Source organism: Dromiciops gliroides, chromosome 1 (assembly GCF_019393635.1).
Source record: "Dromiciops gliroides isolate mDroGli1 chromosome 1, mDroGli1.pri, whole genome shotgun sequence".
Classification (NCBI taxonomy): Eukaryota; Metazoa; Chordata; class Mammalia; order Microbiotheria; family Microbiotheriidae; genus Dromiciops; species Dromiciops gliroides.
In genome coordinates this window covers 149,729,217-149,746,589 of record NC_057861.1, presented here as the reverse complement: position 1 = coordinate 149,746,589, position 17,373 = coordinate 149,729,217, and the positions used below count along the sequence as shown (strand labels likewise).

Sequence of the window (17,373 nt, the reverse complement as noted above, 5' to 3'; positions counted from 1 at the left end):
ATCTATAGAAATTGAGTAATTTAGGAGATTAATATGAAATTGACTGCTACAAAAATTAAAGAAACATTATCCATAATTAGCCTGAACTTCCCAATAAATATAGATTTTGCAAGAAAAATATGCAATATAACCCTTACAGGTTGCAAGGAACTAGTACCCACCAAATACCTAGAAAGACACAATCAGATGACCAGAATTGTTCAGAAGAGGCTTACCATCACTGATCATCTGAGAACAAATCCTCAAACAAATATAAACCTGAAAACATGTTTTGACATTCAATATGTTCTAGAATCTGAGCACTGTCACAAAATTGATGCCCACTGTTGCCTGAGCTAAACACACACATTTAAGTGTAATATTTTTGATACATGTTTCCTTACTGAATATTCATAACCTCCAGTTTACAGGGAATGAAAAAAATCTCAAAACATAGAGACCTAGTAGATGAAATCAGAACCAAATATGAACAGGAAGGAAGAAAAGCATATCCTATTGGTTATTCCCTCTTCTACTGCTGTTCTGCCAAGATGCTTTCAGTGAACCTACAGCAAATAACCTTACATACTAACATTTGTATTCAATTAAAATTATCTGAATATTCCATAGCCTGCTGTTTATCAAACATAAATATGTAATAAAATGTATCAGATGCAAATATATACATTTTAAATATAAAAGGACTCCTCCTAAACGAACTCCATCACCTATATAATGAAAAGAATGGTGATGATGACAATGACGACAATACTGACGATGCTGCTGCTGCTGCTGCTGCTGCTGCTGGTGAGGATAGTTTAAATATACTTTATCTCTTTCCACAAATGAGCTGTCAGAGGGAAACTTCCCACAAGGATATGCAGCTGTGTTGGAGGGCATCTCATATATACATATATATCTGAAATAAATAGGTTTTACTGGGGCTGACGGTCGGGGCGACGGGCGATGACTTCCCTGCCCAGCTGGGGGGGGGGCGGCTGTTGGTAAAGGGGTGTCACTGCCCCTGGATACTGGGGTGGTGCGTGTGGTAGGGCTTCCGAATGCTGATTACGTCCAGGCCCGACTGGTCGGCGAGCTTCTGGATAAGCGCAGCGATCTCCTCGACTGTCTTATTACTGATAGCTACCTCCTGGATGGAATCGTTCAGATACTCCGCCACCAGCTGGGGCGCGTGGCATTTCTTTGCTGTCACGTAGACCACGACCTCCGGGTTCCTACGCGCGAAGTCCGTCACGTGCTGCTCCACAAACTCCCCGGGGCCACTGGATGAAGGAGAGTCGTGGCTGACCCTGACACGTAGTGGCCCAGTCCGTTGCGTAGGACGCTACTCGGGGAAGCGACTGGGGGTCCCTCGGGCCATCATGGCCTCTCCGACGGACCCGGACGCCAAAACACTCATCTCCTATATATTTAAAAGATAGCCAGATGAAGAAGGCTTCAGCATAGTTCAAAGACTTACCAGTTAATTAACAAGCATTTAATAGCCATTTACTATGCACCAATCACTATGCTATTACTAGGGATACAAAGAAACACAAGAACTCTCTTAAGGAACTCTAGGTACAAACAAGATAAAGATGGGATAAACTGGAGATAACCACAGAGATAAGCCATTAGCATTAATAATGATAACAAAAACTCACTTGTAGAAAGTGGGATTTTAGCTGGGACTTGAAAGAAAATAAGGAAGTCAGGACAAGGAGATGAGGAGGGAGAACATTCTAGGCATGGGGGATATGAGAAAAGTCGAGGACCTGGGAGAGGTGGTGTCTTGTGCAACAGTGTTACTGGATCAAAGAATACTTGGTGGAGAGTAAGTGTTAGAAGATTGTAAAGAAAGGAGGGGAGCAAGTTATGTAGGGCTTTGAGCATCAAACAGGAGATTTTATAATAGATCTTCCAGGTGATAGAGAATCATTCAAGTTTATTGAATGGGTGGGGAGGAGGGACAAAGTCAGATCTGTGATTTAGGAAGATCAGTTTGATAGCCAAATAGAAGATGGATTGGAGTGGGAAGAGACTTAAGGCAGGGAGATGAACTAGAAAGCTATTACAGTACTCCAGACTTTGGGTGATATAGGCCTGCACTAGGATAGTGACTTTGTCAGAGAATAGAAAGGGGCATATATGAGAGATGAGTATTGACAGGACTTGGCAAGAGATTAGAAGTGGGGAATGAGAGTGAGGAGTCCAGGATAATGTCTAGGTTTTGAAACTAGGTGACTAGGAGGATGGTGGTACCTTTGAAGAAAAATGGAAATTAGGAAGAAGGGAGCATTTGGGAGGGGAGGGGTGTAATAAGTTCAGTTCTTGACATTTTGATTTTGAGATATATATGGGATATCCAGTTCAAGATGTCTAATAGGAAGTTGGAGATGTGAAACTGGGCATCAAGAGAAAGGTTAGGACAAGATAAATAGCCTGGAGAATCATTAGCATAGAAATGATGATTGACTCTATGGGAGATAGAATAGGTGGAAAAGAGAAAAGAATAATACAATAAATGCATACTTGTACCAGGCACTGTGCTAAGCATTTTACAAACATGATCTCATTTAATCTTCACAATAGTCCTGTGAGACAAGTGTTATTATGATCTCCATTTTGCAGTTAAGAAAACTGAGGCAGACAGAGGTTAAATAACATAATGAAGGTCACACAACTAGTTAAGTATCTGAGACCAAATTTGAACTGAGGTCATCCTAACTCCAGGACTCTATCTGATCAATCATGAAGCACATGGGAACAGTATGTTGCTGAAACCTGGATTGTAGAGAACAAGTTGTTAATTGATCCAACTGTTTTGGAGAGCATTTTGCAACTATGTCCAAAAGGTATAAAACTGTGCATACCCTTTAACTCAGCAATGCCACTATTAAGAGACTATAAAATACTTGGGAGTCTACCTGACAATAAAAACTTAGGGACTATATGAACATAATTAGAAGACACTTCACACAAATAAAGAGAGATCTAAACAACTGGAGAAATTTTAATTGCTCATGGTTAGGCTGAGTCAATGTAATAAATATGAAAATTTTCCCTAAGTTAATTTGCTTATTTAGTGTAATAACAAAATTCATCTGGAAGAACAAAAGGTCAAGAATATCAAAGAAATCAATGAAAAAAATGTGAAAGAATATGAACTAGCCATACCAGATCTTAAACAGTATTATAAAATGATAATCAATAAAATAGTCCAGTATTGGCTAAGGAACAAAGTGGTAATTCAGTGGAATAGATTAGTCACACAATACATAGTAGTAATTTACCATTCTAATCTAGTGATTGATGAACTCATTTAGATGTGAAAAGCAGTATGTATGTGTGTGTATGAGCATGGGTCTTCCAGAATAATTGATGGGCATATGTAATAGCTGAGATAATTAACAATTTTTTTTTAATCTGTGTTAAGCTTTTACTCATTTTAGGTTAGGTATTCTGACTTCAGGGCTCTTTAATGATCAAAACAGAGTTTTTACCATTTTGTTTTTTTTATTTTATTTTTTGTTTGTTTGTTTTGGTTTTTTATTTAGTAAGGCAATTGGAGTTAAGTGACTTGCCCAAGGTCACACAGCTAGCAAGTGTTAAGTGTCTGAGGCCAGATTTGAACTCAGGTACTCCTGACTCCAGGGTCAGTGCTCTATCCACTGCGCCATCTAGCTGCCCCCGCCATCTAGCTGCCCCTCGTTTTTTTTAAATCAACTGACACCAATGGTCTTCGTCCTACTCATCAAAATAAGGTGACTTAACAAAAGCTGTCATCATTTCTGTTTTCTGCACCATGCACTTATTGTAATTCAGAAAGACAATGCATAGTGAGCGTTGAGTTAATACCAGAGTATGTTGATATACTCTTATGCACAAGCTCACTGCAACTTCATCTTACACTGTTTTGAGGAGTTATGGATGTAAAAATATACACCATCCAAATGTTTCCCTATCAGCACTGCACACAAGGTAGGGGGATGAGATTGTTTTGTAAATCACAGATATTATCCAAAAGCTTAAATGGTTTAGACAAATTGTAGTATTATGCAACCCAACCATAAAGAATTTTTTTTCATGAACAGGCCCTTAAGTATGCTCTGAGCATTCTTTAACAATTGTCTTCTGATAAATGGTATAAATAAATGGGTGATTAATTAATTTATAAGGCAGGATGTTGATAGGTCTTTAACTAAACAGAAAAAAGACAGTTGATAAGTGCCAGAAACCTGCTGGATAGGTTAGGGGTAGACAAGTCAGGATCTCCAATAACACTGACAGTAAATCTTAGACTTGAAATGAAAAATGCCAACCTTCTTTCCTGAAGACATATATGGGAATGCACCATTTAGTTTAATGAATAAAATGCATCAGATAGTTGCAAAGTTAAATTAATAGTGAATTTACAGATAGAGAAAGGAATGAGAAGGGGAAATGGCTCAGGATGCTATTGACTATCCAGGGAAATAAAGGACTCAGAGCACAAGAGCATTTAGCTCAGGGAAGATATTTATGAAAGTGAAATGGGTACCTGTGTTTTGCAAGTTGGTTGAGTGAGACTAAATCTTGAAAAGGAGATTGATAACAATAAACAGAATGTATAAAGGACATTAACTGAATGAAAATGGATGCAGTGCTTAGGCTCTTTAGCTCATCTCCTGAGTTAGCATCTCAGGGCCTGGAAGGGTATGTTTCTTTCATTAAAGGCAAACTCACATTTGAGAATAGGACTGAGATTTATTCTCTGTCTAATGTTGGGCATTCAACCTCAAAAATAGCATCAGTGAATGCAGGAAACAGTTACATATAGATGCAGTATATTATGATTTTTATTCACCTTACCTTAAAATTAGTTTAAAGTTATTTTAGAGTAATTTTCTGAGGTCAATCTGACTCTCAAAAAAAGGACAAAGACAATAAAGTAATTTGTTCATAGGGATATAATAAACCAAGAACTAAATAGAAAAAGAGAAAATTCTTGAACCAATTATAACCACAGGCACCAACCTCTGCTAAAATTTTACCTCTTCCTTGATAGTTTCCTAGAAAAATCCCACCTGGTTCTGATCTCTCTAAAATAAGCCCAGTAGATTTCCAGCAGACTATATTCAGCTAGAATCTTTACCCGTCTTGCTCAGTTGTAGAATAACCCTGGAACTGTCCAGGGTAGCTAGTAGGAAATCTATCCTTATTCTGTTGCTTCTATGTTAACATTGAGATCCACTGAATTGATAAGAAACTTGATGTGATAAATCATTATTTTTTTTGTGGGGGTGATAGATCATTTTTGAGGAACTCTTCTTCCCCACCCACACCCCACTTTTGACCTCAGGAAGTCACCTCCAGGATTATGTCCCAAAATGGATCATGTCCCCCAAACAAGATTTTACACATATACACACACACACACACACACACACACACACACACACACACACACTCACTCACACATATCACAGGAAAGCTACTAAAGTTACTGCATAGTTAGATGTATATTCATGTACAAAGTGGAGGTAGATAGGCAAATAATTCAGACCTCTGAACCTCCAGACACCCACCCCAAAAAATCTACTTTCTCTTAAATACACAGAAAACGAAGGCATGAGTATCCACTTGGTTTGAATATTCATTATAACTGGTCTTCTACTCCCTATCACTGTATCTACAGATAAATTTCCCCTATTAAAAAGTCACATATGTCTAGGGGTTTTCAAGAGCCAACTTGAACTGGATCATGGGAGCTACTTGTTAAATTTTCAATGTTAGCATTTACATCTCAGAAATCAGCAAAGCAGGGCTTGATTTATTGTGTTGTTGATTGTCTAGATTTTAAAAAGTGATAGGAAAAGTGTTGATGACACAGATTAAACTCAAAGGTCTGTTGTACATAGGCTTTCCCCCAGAGAGTTAATTGTTAAATATTTACCATTGTTTATTTCCCCCGAGAATGGAGACTTATTTTCATTCAAACTGGAGTAAATTTATTTCTTTGCCACCTCCTATGGAAATCCTTTCCTGGTTCCCATATTTTAGTGCTCATTCCCTCTTCATATTATATAGGGTATCCCAAGGCCTTAGTGAAGTTTTAGGTTTTAATGGTTTAAAACCACACTAAGACTTTGGGGATGCCCTATATTTACTGTTACAAAATTTACAAATTTCATTCTACATTTTGTATTCTATTAGTAAAATGAAGCAGCTAGGTGATGCAGTGGACAGGGTGCCATGGCCTGGATTCACGAAGACATAGTTCATATATGACCTCAGACACTTACTAGCTGAACAAGTCATTTAGCCTCTGTTTGCCCCAGTTTCTTCATCTGTAAAATGGGAGTATTAATAGCACCTAGCTCCCAAAGTCATTACAAGAATCAAGTAAGATCATAATTGTAAAGTGCTTATCACAATACCTGGCAAATAATAAGCACTATATAAATATTAGCCATTATTATTAAGCTCCTTGAGGGCAGAGCTCACTCTAGCACCTCATATAATGTTTTCCCCATAATAATATTTGTTGAATTGAATTGACTATGTTTCTGTTTGTTGTTGTTGTTACTTGTTACAGTCACATCCAACTATTCATGAATCCATTTGGGGTTTTCTTGGCAAATATATAGGAGTGGTTTGCCATTTCCTTCTCCAGTTCATTTTATAGATGAGGAAACTGAAGCAAACAGGGTTAAGTGATATGTCCAGGGTTACAGAGCTTGTTAGTGTCTGAAGTGGGATATGAACTCAGGTCTTCCTGATGCCGGGCCTGGTGCTCTATCCACCGTGCCACCTAGCTGCCCTAGTTATATTATTGATACTAGTTACTTCTCAAATTTCCTGTTTATGATTTTTTCAGTTACTTGACCTGGATATGGATCACTACATATACTGTCAGACTTATTTGATATGCTGTTTAGTTTTGCTAAACTCTTTTTTCTCTTCTCTTTTTCTTTTTTTTTTAAATAAGGGATGGCTCACTGATTATGGGAGGGCAAGAGATAAATGGAAATGAAAGTGATAAAAAATAAACAGAGGAATTAGTAGAAAATTAGTTCTAACCTTGAACTATCAGATAGTTGGAGTTTGAAGACCAGGGAATAAATTACTTTCATCATCCTAAAGATTGTGTTGAAGCTAATGGCCAAAACCTTAGACTGAGAATGAGAAAACACGGGTTCTAGTCCCAGTTCTGTTACTTACCAACTTTGTGACAAGGTTACCTCATATTTTTTGAAGACACAGATACATTCTATATTTCTGCAATATTACTCAGTAACTCTGGGCAGCTAGGTGGTGCAGTGGATAGAGCACTGGCCCTGGAGTCAAGGACCTGAGTTTAAATCTCAACTCAGACACTAGCTGTGTGACCCCGAGCAAGTCACTTCACCCCAATTGCCTTAAAATATCTGGGGCTATCTTCAATCATCCTGATATGTATCTTGCCACTGCATGCAGGTAGCTCTGGAGGAGAGAATGAGGTTAATGACCTTGTACGTCCCTCCCCCATTTAAATCTAATTCAGGGCAAGTCATGACATCACCCCAATTTCATGGTCCTCTTCAAGAATGAAGGACAAACAACAAAACAAAAACTCAGTAACTTTAAAATACACAAAGTGAATTGAAAGAATAGTTCTAATCTACTTAAATGTAAGTCATAAAAAGAGGGGTACATTAGCAATATATAACAAAGAAGCAACTAACTATTTCCATGATAATGAATATACAATGTTCATAGGGTATGTCATGGAAACATAATTTGCAAAAATTCAGATAAAATGAATGATTCTCATAGCTACACTCTGCCAAGAAAAGTGAGTACCACCTTCTTCTTCTTCTTCTTCTTCTTCTTCTTCTTCTTCTTCTTCTTCTTCTTCTTCTCCTTCTCCTTCTCCTCCTCCTCCTCCTCCTCCTTCTCCTTCTCCTTCTCCTTCTCCTTCTCCTCCTCCTCCTCCTCCTCCTCCTCCTCCTCCTCCTTCTCCTTCTCCTTCTTCTTCTCCTCCTCCTTCTCCTCCTCCTCCTCCTCCTCCTCCTCCTCCTCCTCCTTCTCCTCCTTCTTCCTTCTTCTCCTCCTTCTTCCTTCTTCCTTCTTCCTTCTTCTTCTTCTTGTTCCATTTTACTTTTCTAATTAAATACATTTCCAACCAGTACAGACAAATTCAAACAAAAGTAAATCCCTTATTTCATAATAATAAGCAAAATCCTTTCTGTTTTAGAATGAGCCATTCTCACATCCTTATATTTCTCAAAGCTGACTCCTCTAAATTACATTGATGCCTCTCATAGGATGGCACATCATAGAAGATCCTGATCAATTCATCTAAATTCTAAACCTCAGCACTATCCTGTCTAACTGGCCTAAGGGCCTTTTGGATATTCAAATAAAAATTATCTACCAATTTATCCTTGTATTCCATAGAATCACAGAATCTCAGAAGAGGCCTCACAGGTGGACCTGCCCAACCTGCACTCCAGGATTTAAATTCAAGGACTCTGATTCTAGACCCTCTGCTCTTTTCATTGTACCACTGGAGAAATAATGAACTATGTCAGATCTAGGTTGCAGGGCAGGGAGATCATTGCTTACTAGGTAGACCAGAGAAGGTTTTCTTGAAAATCTGGGATTTAGAGAATAGATAAGTAAACAGCATGTTAAAAGAGAGGAAAAGCATCTCAGGAATGGAAAGAACCATAAACACTGGACTTGAAGTTAAGACCTGGTTTTGAACCATTCCTAAGAAATGTATGCTCTCTATGATCCTGGGCAAGTTATTCTACCTTGTTGGGCCTCAGTATTCATCAATGAGGGTATTGTACTTGATCCATCAGTCATTCAATAAACATTTATTAATCACCTACTGTGTCCCAGGCATTGTGCTAAGTAGTAGGAATACAAAAGAAGCAAAAACAAAAACAAAAACAAAAAAAAACCCAGTGCCTGCCCTCAAGGAGCTTATATGCCAATAGGGAGACAACAAACAAATATATGCAAAACAGCTATATACAGGATAAATAGGAAATAATAAAGAGTAGCCAATATAATGAAGAGAAGTTGGGAAATGGTTCCTGTAGAAGATGGTATTTTAGTTGGGATTTAAAGAAAGACATGGGAAGCAGTTGGCATAGATGAGAAGGAATAGCATTCCAGGAATAGGGGAGTAGCCAGAGAAAATCCCCAGAGCCGAGAGAGAGAGGGTTTCTTGTTTATGGAACAGCAAAGGAGGCCAGTAAAACTGGATCAAAGAGTATGTGGCTAAGAGTAAGGTGTAAGAAAACTAGAAAAGTGACATGGATACGAGGCAAGGTTAGATTATGAAGGGCTTTAAATGCCAAATAGAGCATCATATATTTGATCCTGGAAGCAACTGGGAGCCACTGGAATTTATTGGGGGTTTGGGGGAAAGGTGTGATATGAACAGGCCTACACTTTAGGAAAATAAAATAAACCATTTTAGTAGTTGAACAGAGAATGGATTTGAGTAAGAAGAGACTTGAGGCAGGCAGACCCACCAGCAGTCTCTTGTGGTAGTCCAAGAATGAAGTGCTAAGGTCCTGCACCAGAGTGGTAAAAGTATCAGAGAAGAGAATAGGGCATGTATGTTGGAGAGAAGTTGCAAAGGTGAAATTGAAAGGTCTTGGGAACAGACTGGATAATGGGAGTGAAAGATAGTGTAACATCAAGGGACACAGAGGATGGTTAGAGGTCAGAAAGGTAGTTCAATATGGGAGATTAAAGGTGAGCAGGCTAGTTAAGTTTGAAAATTATCATCTGAAATTAAATTCATAGGATCCAATGAGATCACCAAGTGAAGTAGTATAGAGGGAGAAGAGAGGAGGGGCAAAGACAGAACCTTATGGGACACCTATGTGTCTGGGGTAATGATCTGGAAGAGAATCCAGTGAAGGAGATTGAGGAAAAATGGTCAGATAGGAAGGAAGAAAGCCAAGAGTGGTACACAGAAAAACTAGAAGGAAGATAATATAAAAAGGAAGCATCAAATGCTGCAAAGTGGCTGAGAAAAGTAGTTTGAGAAAAGGCCCCTGGATTTGTCAATTGGGACATTTATGGTAACTTTGAAGAGAACTGTTTAAGTGGGAAGATGAGATCAGAAGCCAGATTGTAAAGGATTAAGAAGACAATGAGAAGACGGGGCAGCTAGGTGGTGCAGTAGATAAAGCACTGGCCCTGGATTCAGAAGGACCTGAGTTCAAATCCAGCCTCAGATACTTGACACTTACTAGCTGTGTGACTCTGAGTAAGTCACTTATCCTTCATTGCAGAAGAAGGAGAAGGTAAAGGAGAAGAAGAAAATGAAAATGAAGGGAACTATCATGGATGCTCTTTTAAAGAATTTTAGCCACAAAGGGCAAAAGAGATGTAGGCTGATAATTAGAGATGGAATTATTAAGTGATGATTTTTTGAGGGTAGAGGAGACATGGACAAGTGGACAAGTTTGTAGGGAGTAGAGAAGAACAAGTTGACAAGGAGAAACAAAGTGATAATGTAGGAATTACAGAAGTAAGGCATAAGGCCACTACATCAAGTGAGACAGAGGTGAAGAAGGAGATAGTGGTAGAATATCTATTAGTGATATGAAATTAGGAAAAGAGAATAAGAGGGATCTCACATCAAATGGTCTTGATTTTTTCCTGTAATATACAGCAAGGTTTTCAGGGTGGTAGGAGGGGGAGCAATGGGATACTTGAGGAGGGATAAATAGGTTTGGAATAGCCACTGTGGAGAGTGGAATAATGAGTTGATAAAGGAGATATAGAAACAGAATTGATAGCCTAGTTTTGGTTGTATAACATGAATTTGTAGTAGACCCAATCAGAATATTGTGTGAATATTCTCGAACTTCATTCAGCAGCATGGGTGTAGGAACTAAAGCAGTGAATGGTGGGAGTAAACCAAGGCTGAAACTTGGCATTGCATCATTGGTGAAACATTAAGAGAACTAGGGACTCAAGAAAAAGGGACAATCTAGAGTTGAATTGATTAGCCAAGGGGTCAAGATGGGGAAAAGAGGAGAGAGTGGCTTGTTCAGGTAAGATGGTTGGGAAAGAATTGGGTGGGGTGTCAAAGGATCAGAAATTGCCAATAGATAATCCTTGGATTCCATAATTCTTGACCACAGAGATGGCATATTTGTGGGTGCAAGATGTGTGTAGCTGAGGTAGAGGGGTGGAGGAGCAGCTCATGACAAATGATTAGGTTGAAAAACTGAGTACTTAAGATGTTTGAGGGAAAATTAAACAACAAAGGTCTCTTCTAGCTATAAATCTATGATCATATAGCCCATAGGAAAATCATGGAGTCATGAGAATGAAGTAAAAGTTCTTGGGAGAGTAGAAAAAGAGGGTGTCAAGCTGCCCAGTTTGTAGAATGTATGGAGTAGTAATATGATAAGGTGGGAAATGAAAGATGTGGAGACCCTTGAATTTCAACCAGACAAAGCAGCTTCAGGGTTATGCAGTCCAATCCAGCTAGCATTTAATATGGGAGAAGCATTGTATCTGGACTACACAACTTCTGAGATCTCTTTCAATTCAAAAATGTGGTGATCATTTTGCTATTTTAACATGAACACTAGAATATGTGTCCAGTGTTTATACTGAGCAAAAAAGAGATATATACCACAGACCCATCTCTTACCGGGTTTCACCACCTTGGGAAGCCTCTGAATCCCATAGCTGTTTTAGGAAATGCCACTCTGAAATATTGCCACTCTTCCTCTTTCTCCTTTCCTCCTTCTGCCTTCCAGAACATCATTAGAATATCCTCAGGATGCTTAGAGAGCTGACTCCTTGTTTTCAGCTTTCCTGATAAACTGGCAGTTCAGATTTCTAGGTCTGGCAAGGGATGGAGGGAAGAAAACCATGCTGAGGCCATACTGACTAAATGTTACCAGAGCAATTAAAAAAAGGACTATGAGTGTTGAAATGTATTAGTTCTGGGCTAGAGAGCAGCTGGCTAAAATGCATTTTATGGCTCTGGGTGATACTGAGGGAAAGGCTATTTTGTTTTTAATTTAAAGACCGTACATGAATAAGAAACATGTATACTACATAAACTTGCATCTATCTGAGAAAGGTAAAAATAGTATGAATACTGCCCTCAAACTTCCGGCCCCACCTATATTAAGATATTTCAACTGTGATTCAGATCAGGTCTTTAGGATCATTTTCCAAAAGTCAAAATAATAAAAATAGTTAACACTTATGTTAGCTAGAGAAACGGTGTAGTGTACAGCTAGGTCCTGATCAGTGTGAATAATGAATCCAGTGAAATGGTCATATTATTCAAATTCACACTTCATATTTCTGTTGGACTAGAACTAATTAGCATATTTTACATAATTATAACTTTAGATAGTGCGAATTTAAATACTGGGATCACTTGAGGGGATTCATTATTTGAAATAATTTTTATCTTGATGTAGTGGATAGAGAGCTGGCCATAAAGAGACAAGAGGAGCTGGGCTCAGGTCAAAACTGACACTGCCGGGGCAGCTAGGTGGCACAGTGGATAAAGCACCAGCCCTGGAATCAGGAGGACCTGAGTTCAAATCTGGACTCAGACACTTGACACTAGCTGTGTGACCCTGGGCAACTCACTTAACCCTCACTGCCCCACAAAAAAAAAAAGAAAGAAAGAAAGAAAAACTGACACTGCCTTTATGATCCTAGGAGAATTAATGAATCCTTCTATGTTCCTAGGTAATTAAGATTGTACGTCAGAGAAAGTACAAATCTACATTGGTAGACTAAGTTTCTCACTAGGAAGGAACACTAGACACCAATCACAAGTCAGATAAACAGCAACAAAACACATGTATATGATTGATATATATATAATATCATATTATATATAACACTATTATAATAACCTAATATGATAATATGTGTGTATGTGTTATTTTCTTTGATTCTCCCAGTATTACCTCCTGTGAGGTTGGTTCTATTAATATATTCATTTTACACATAAGGAGACTGAGGCCAAGAGAAATTCAATAACTTTCCCAGGTTCACACAACTGGTCGGTGTCAGAATCTGGATTCAAATCTAGGTCCTCGAGATTCCAAATCCTGTGCTCTTTCCACTTTACCCCACTGCCTGTCAAAAGCTGCAGTAAATATTCTAAGCTAACTTCTCATTTGATGTAATTAATAAGTTAATTAATAAATGATAACAAATTATTGTCAAGTCAAGCTTTTGAGAACTAAAAGGGATTTTAGACATCATGTAGTGCAATTCCCTCGGGTGAGGAGGTTGAGGACCAGAGAGATCAGAAAGCAAAAATGGAAAGAACACTGGAATGAGATTCAGTGGGCCTGGGTTCAAATCCTGCCTTTGCTACTCATGTGAATTTAGGCAGTTATCTCACTTATCTCAGACTCAGTTCCTTCATACCTCTGTTGAAGTGTCCCTCGTACCATTTTCCTATTCACCCCCAGTCACAACCTAGATGGTATCATCCTCAACTCTTCATTCTTCTTTCAATCTCTCAATCCAATCTGTTGTGTAAAAGCCTATTGATTTCACCTTTGCAATATCTCCTGAATAAGTTCCCTTCCTTTCTCTGTTAGATACTGTCATGGCCCCAGTGCAGGCCCTCATCTCTTCACTCCTGGACTATTGCAATGGTCTACTTGATTCTCCCTCACTCCTGGACTATTGCAATAGTCTACTTGATTCTCCCTGACAATAGTCTCTCCCCACTCCAGTCCATCTTCTATTCAGCTACCAAAGTGATTTTTCCAAAATGCAGGTCCATCCATATCATCTTCCTATTCAATAAACTCCAGTGACTCCCTATCACCTTCAGGATTAAATATAAAATCCCCTTTTTGGGGGGGCGGCTAGGTGGCGCAGTGGATAAAGCACTGGCCCTGGATTCAGGAGTACCTGAGTTCAAATCTGGCCTCAGACACTTGACACTTACTAGCTGTGTGACCCTGGGCAAGTCACTTAACCCCCATTGCCCCGCAGAAAAAATAAAATAAAATAAAATAAAATAAAATCCCCTTTTTTGGCATTCAAAGTCCTCCAGAACCTGGCCTTACCCTTCTATTCTTATAGCACTACTCCCTCCCACACATATTTTTTTGCTCTAGTGACACTGGCCTCCTTACTGTTCTTCAAACCTGACACTCCATCTCTAAATTTGGGGCATTTTTTAGTGGCTGTCTCCCAAGACTGGAATTCTCTCCCTATCAATCTCTGCCTCCTGGATTTTCACCTAAAATCCTACATTCTATAGGAAGTCTTTCCCAATCTCAATTTTATTACTATACCTATGCTGATTAAGTCCCATTTATTTTATCTACTTGCAGTTCTTTGTATATTGTCTCCCCAATTAGATTCTGAGCTCCCAGAAGGCCTTTCTTTGCCTTTCTTTGTATTCCCAGACCTTAATATGCAGTAAGTGTTTAATAAATGTTTATTGACTGTTTATTGACTGACTCACTTATAAGAAGAAGTTTGGATCTGGTAGCTACCCAAGTCCTGTTTAGCTCTAAATCTATAATCCTATGGGCACTCCCATCACCTCTCCCAAAACACAAACTTCCTTTCAGTCATGGAATCACATTGCACTGAAGCCCAATGTTACTCAGTGTTAAGTGGCACATTCTTCTGACTGTGCCACACTGCTTCAGATAGGAATAATGAAAAGAAGGAATATTGATCATTGTAGGAAACTGGAAAGCAGGATATTATAATACTTTTTCTGAGATTTATGGCCAATCACATAGGCCCTCAGTGCCTACGTATGCTTATCTTTTCTATCCCTGACTGATTGGACAACATGCTAGGGCTTTTTGACATTTTCCTTTTGTGTTCTCAGGCCTATTTCCTTGCTCATTAAACTTTGCCAAGTTTGGGTGAAAGAAATTTGGAAACAACTTTTTTTTTCTTGTCATGTCATGTCATGTCACAAGTCTTAAGGAATAGACAAAGTAGGCAGGATACATACAGCAAGAACAAACCCTGAATCATAAATTTTCTTGTTCTATCATCAATATTTTGTTGGTGCAAGATATGTAGAGCAAAAGTCATATAACCTGAACTGGAAACTTTCATAGACATAATATATATGTAGAATTCTCCATGTGGCCATCACCAATGACCTGTCACATTTTACATTTCAATGGATAACGGTGGAAGTTCTGAGAAAATTCTTTCTATCCCCCTGTAGGGACATTTGACCCTTAGCCTCCATGATGTGCATCCTGACTACCACATATTTACAGATCGAAAAGCATCTCAAATATTCTCTCTCTGTCTCTCTCTGTCTCTGTCTCTCTCTCTCTCTTATTACTTAGCTGCACAACAACCTTTTATTTTTGATTATTTATGCATTAGCAGCATGGAATGGAGATGTGCTATGGGGGAAAGTTATTATTTGCTAATTTGCTGCTTTTAAAATACACAGCACACTATCTATTATGTATCACGCATCACAATTACAACAACAGTTTAATTAATCACCAGTACCCTGTTTTGTACCAATCTACAGCAGGATTCTGGGTAATGGTGTTGTTTACCATTTAGCAAAGTACCAACACTTCACTCTGTTTCACTACATTAAACTGCTCAAATAAAGCAAACGGATATTGAAAAGAGTTGGCCATCTGCCTTTATTTTCTTTTACTTTTGTTTAAAAAAAAGCCCTTCTCTCAAAAGAAAAAAAGAACAGAACCGTGAAACTGATAGTGACAAAAACCACTCTTTTTTATCAGGTCAGAATCTCATCTAAATGCAGTTTTGATGAATGGTTTTGTGTGTGTGTGTGTGTGTGTGTGTGTGTGAGAGAGAGAGAGAGAGAGAGAAAGAGAGAGAGAGAGAGAGAGAGAGAGAGAGAGAGAGAGAGAGAGAGAGAGAGAGAGAGAGAGAGTGTTGAGGGGGAGACTTGTTTTGTGGATTTTAAGTGGGTCTCAAGACCAGCCATGGAGTCTAATGATTATTTAACAGTGCTGCACTTGAGGCTGGATTATGGGAGCCTCCTCTTACCCCTTTAAGAGTTTGATGAATAGGTCTTGTGACAGCCATTTAGGAATAAACAAGAATTCATCAGTCTGCATAAGAAGAAGCCAGTTTATAGATTAAGTTTCTTGAGGTAATTCATGAGGTCAGTCCCATTTAGCTGTAGACTATTAGGGCTCAGCTTTTGAGAGTGGCCATACAGAGGAGTTACTCCAAATGGACCCTGCTCACACAAAGCCCCCTTTCAGAAAGAAGCCTGCAATTTTTATGACCCCGCTGCTAGGAAGCACATCAACTTGTCACTGCACAGATCTGTGGGGGCAGGACCTCATCACTCTATTAAAGAGCTCTGTGACCCTATTGATTTGAAGTATTTAAAGCAGGGGTGAAGTTCAAAGCAATTTCTTTTCTATACTATTACTCAGCCTCTCCTTGTCTTGGCGCTAAAACATCTGCTGTCAGTTCCTCTCTGTTGTCTGACTCTGGAATCTGTCACCAGAGAACAGAGTAGTTTTATTTAAAATAAATTGGATTCCTTTTCAGTTCTCAGCATTTTGTATTGTGATCAATGGTTTACACTCCTTCATCTGCCATGAGGCTTAACTGCAAGTGTATCCTTTTATGTCTCTTTAGGGTAAAACCGAAGCCGAGATGGCTTCTCAGGCTCCAGGAACAGAAACTAGCCTCAGAACTAGGTAGCAGCCACCAGCTTCTCTAATTGGACAATCAGCAAAAATAACAACCTTTCATTTTCCAAAAACAAAATACAACAGGGGTTGGGGTGGGGGTGGCAAACACAGCTCCAACTGTGGCTCCAGGCCCCAATTGCTAACCATTCCTTTAAATTAAAACACACACACACACACACACACACACACACACTCATATTTGCTCCAAGAAATGAAAACCAAGTAAACAACTCTGTTATTTTTAAATACCAGCAGGTAAGGTAAACCTTAGAGCCAGTTCTGAAAGGTGTTTTGCTAAACAATACTGGCTGCCATACTTGTTCTGTGAAAACTGCGGGAACCCAAGTGCATTTTGAATGGTTAATAATACATTAGGTATTGTGCATGCATTACAGACATGATGGGAGGAAGCTGGTAGTCTTTTAACTTGTTCTGCAGGCAGATCCACAGGCCAACTTGGACAATGTACTAATGCTCTAAAGATATCAAGGGAAATTTGGGGCAAGGGAAGTCATAATACATGAGCAGAAAAAATGGTTAAAAACATAGTAAAAACTAAAGAGTGTTTTTTAAATGAGCACTTTAATTAAATGCTGATTTACAATTAGAACTATCTCAAAGCAGAATGGGTTGTCTTAGGAAACATTGGATGCCCCCTTCCTTGAGGTCTTCAAACAGAGGCTGAATGAGCAAATGGTATGAGGTTTTCTCAGGT

General features: G+C 38.8%; 1 protein-coding gene across 1 annotated transcript; it reads right to left on the bottom strand.

The window, feature by feature from the left end:
* Nucleotides 1-914: 914 nt before the first annotated feature.
* Nucleotides 915-16,035, bottom strand: LOC122746663 (39S ribosomal protein L43, mitochondrial-like). Its single transcript, XM_043992469.1, is given in 3 exon segments — nt 915-974; nt 977-1,324; nt 15,997-16,035. Coding segments are annotated over 3 exon segments (447 nt in total).
* Nucleotides 16,036-17,373: the final 1,338 nt, after the last annotated feature.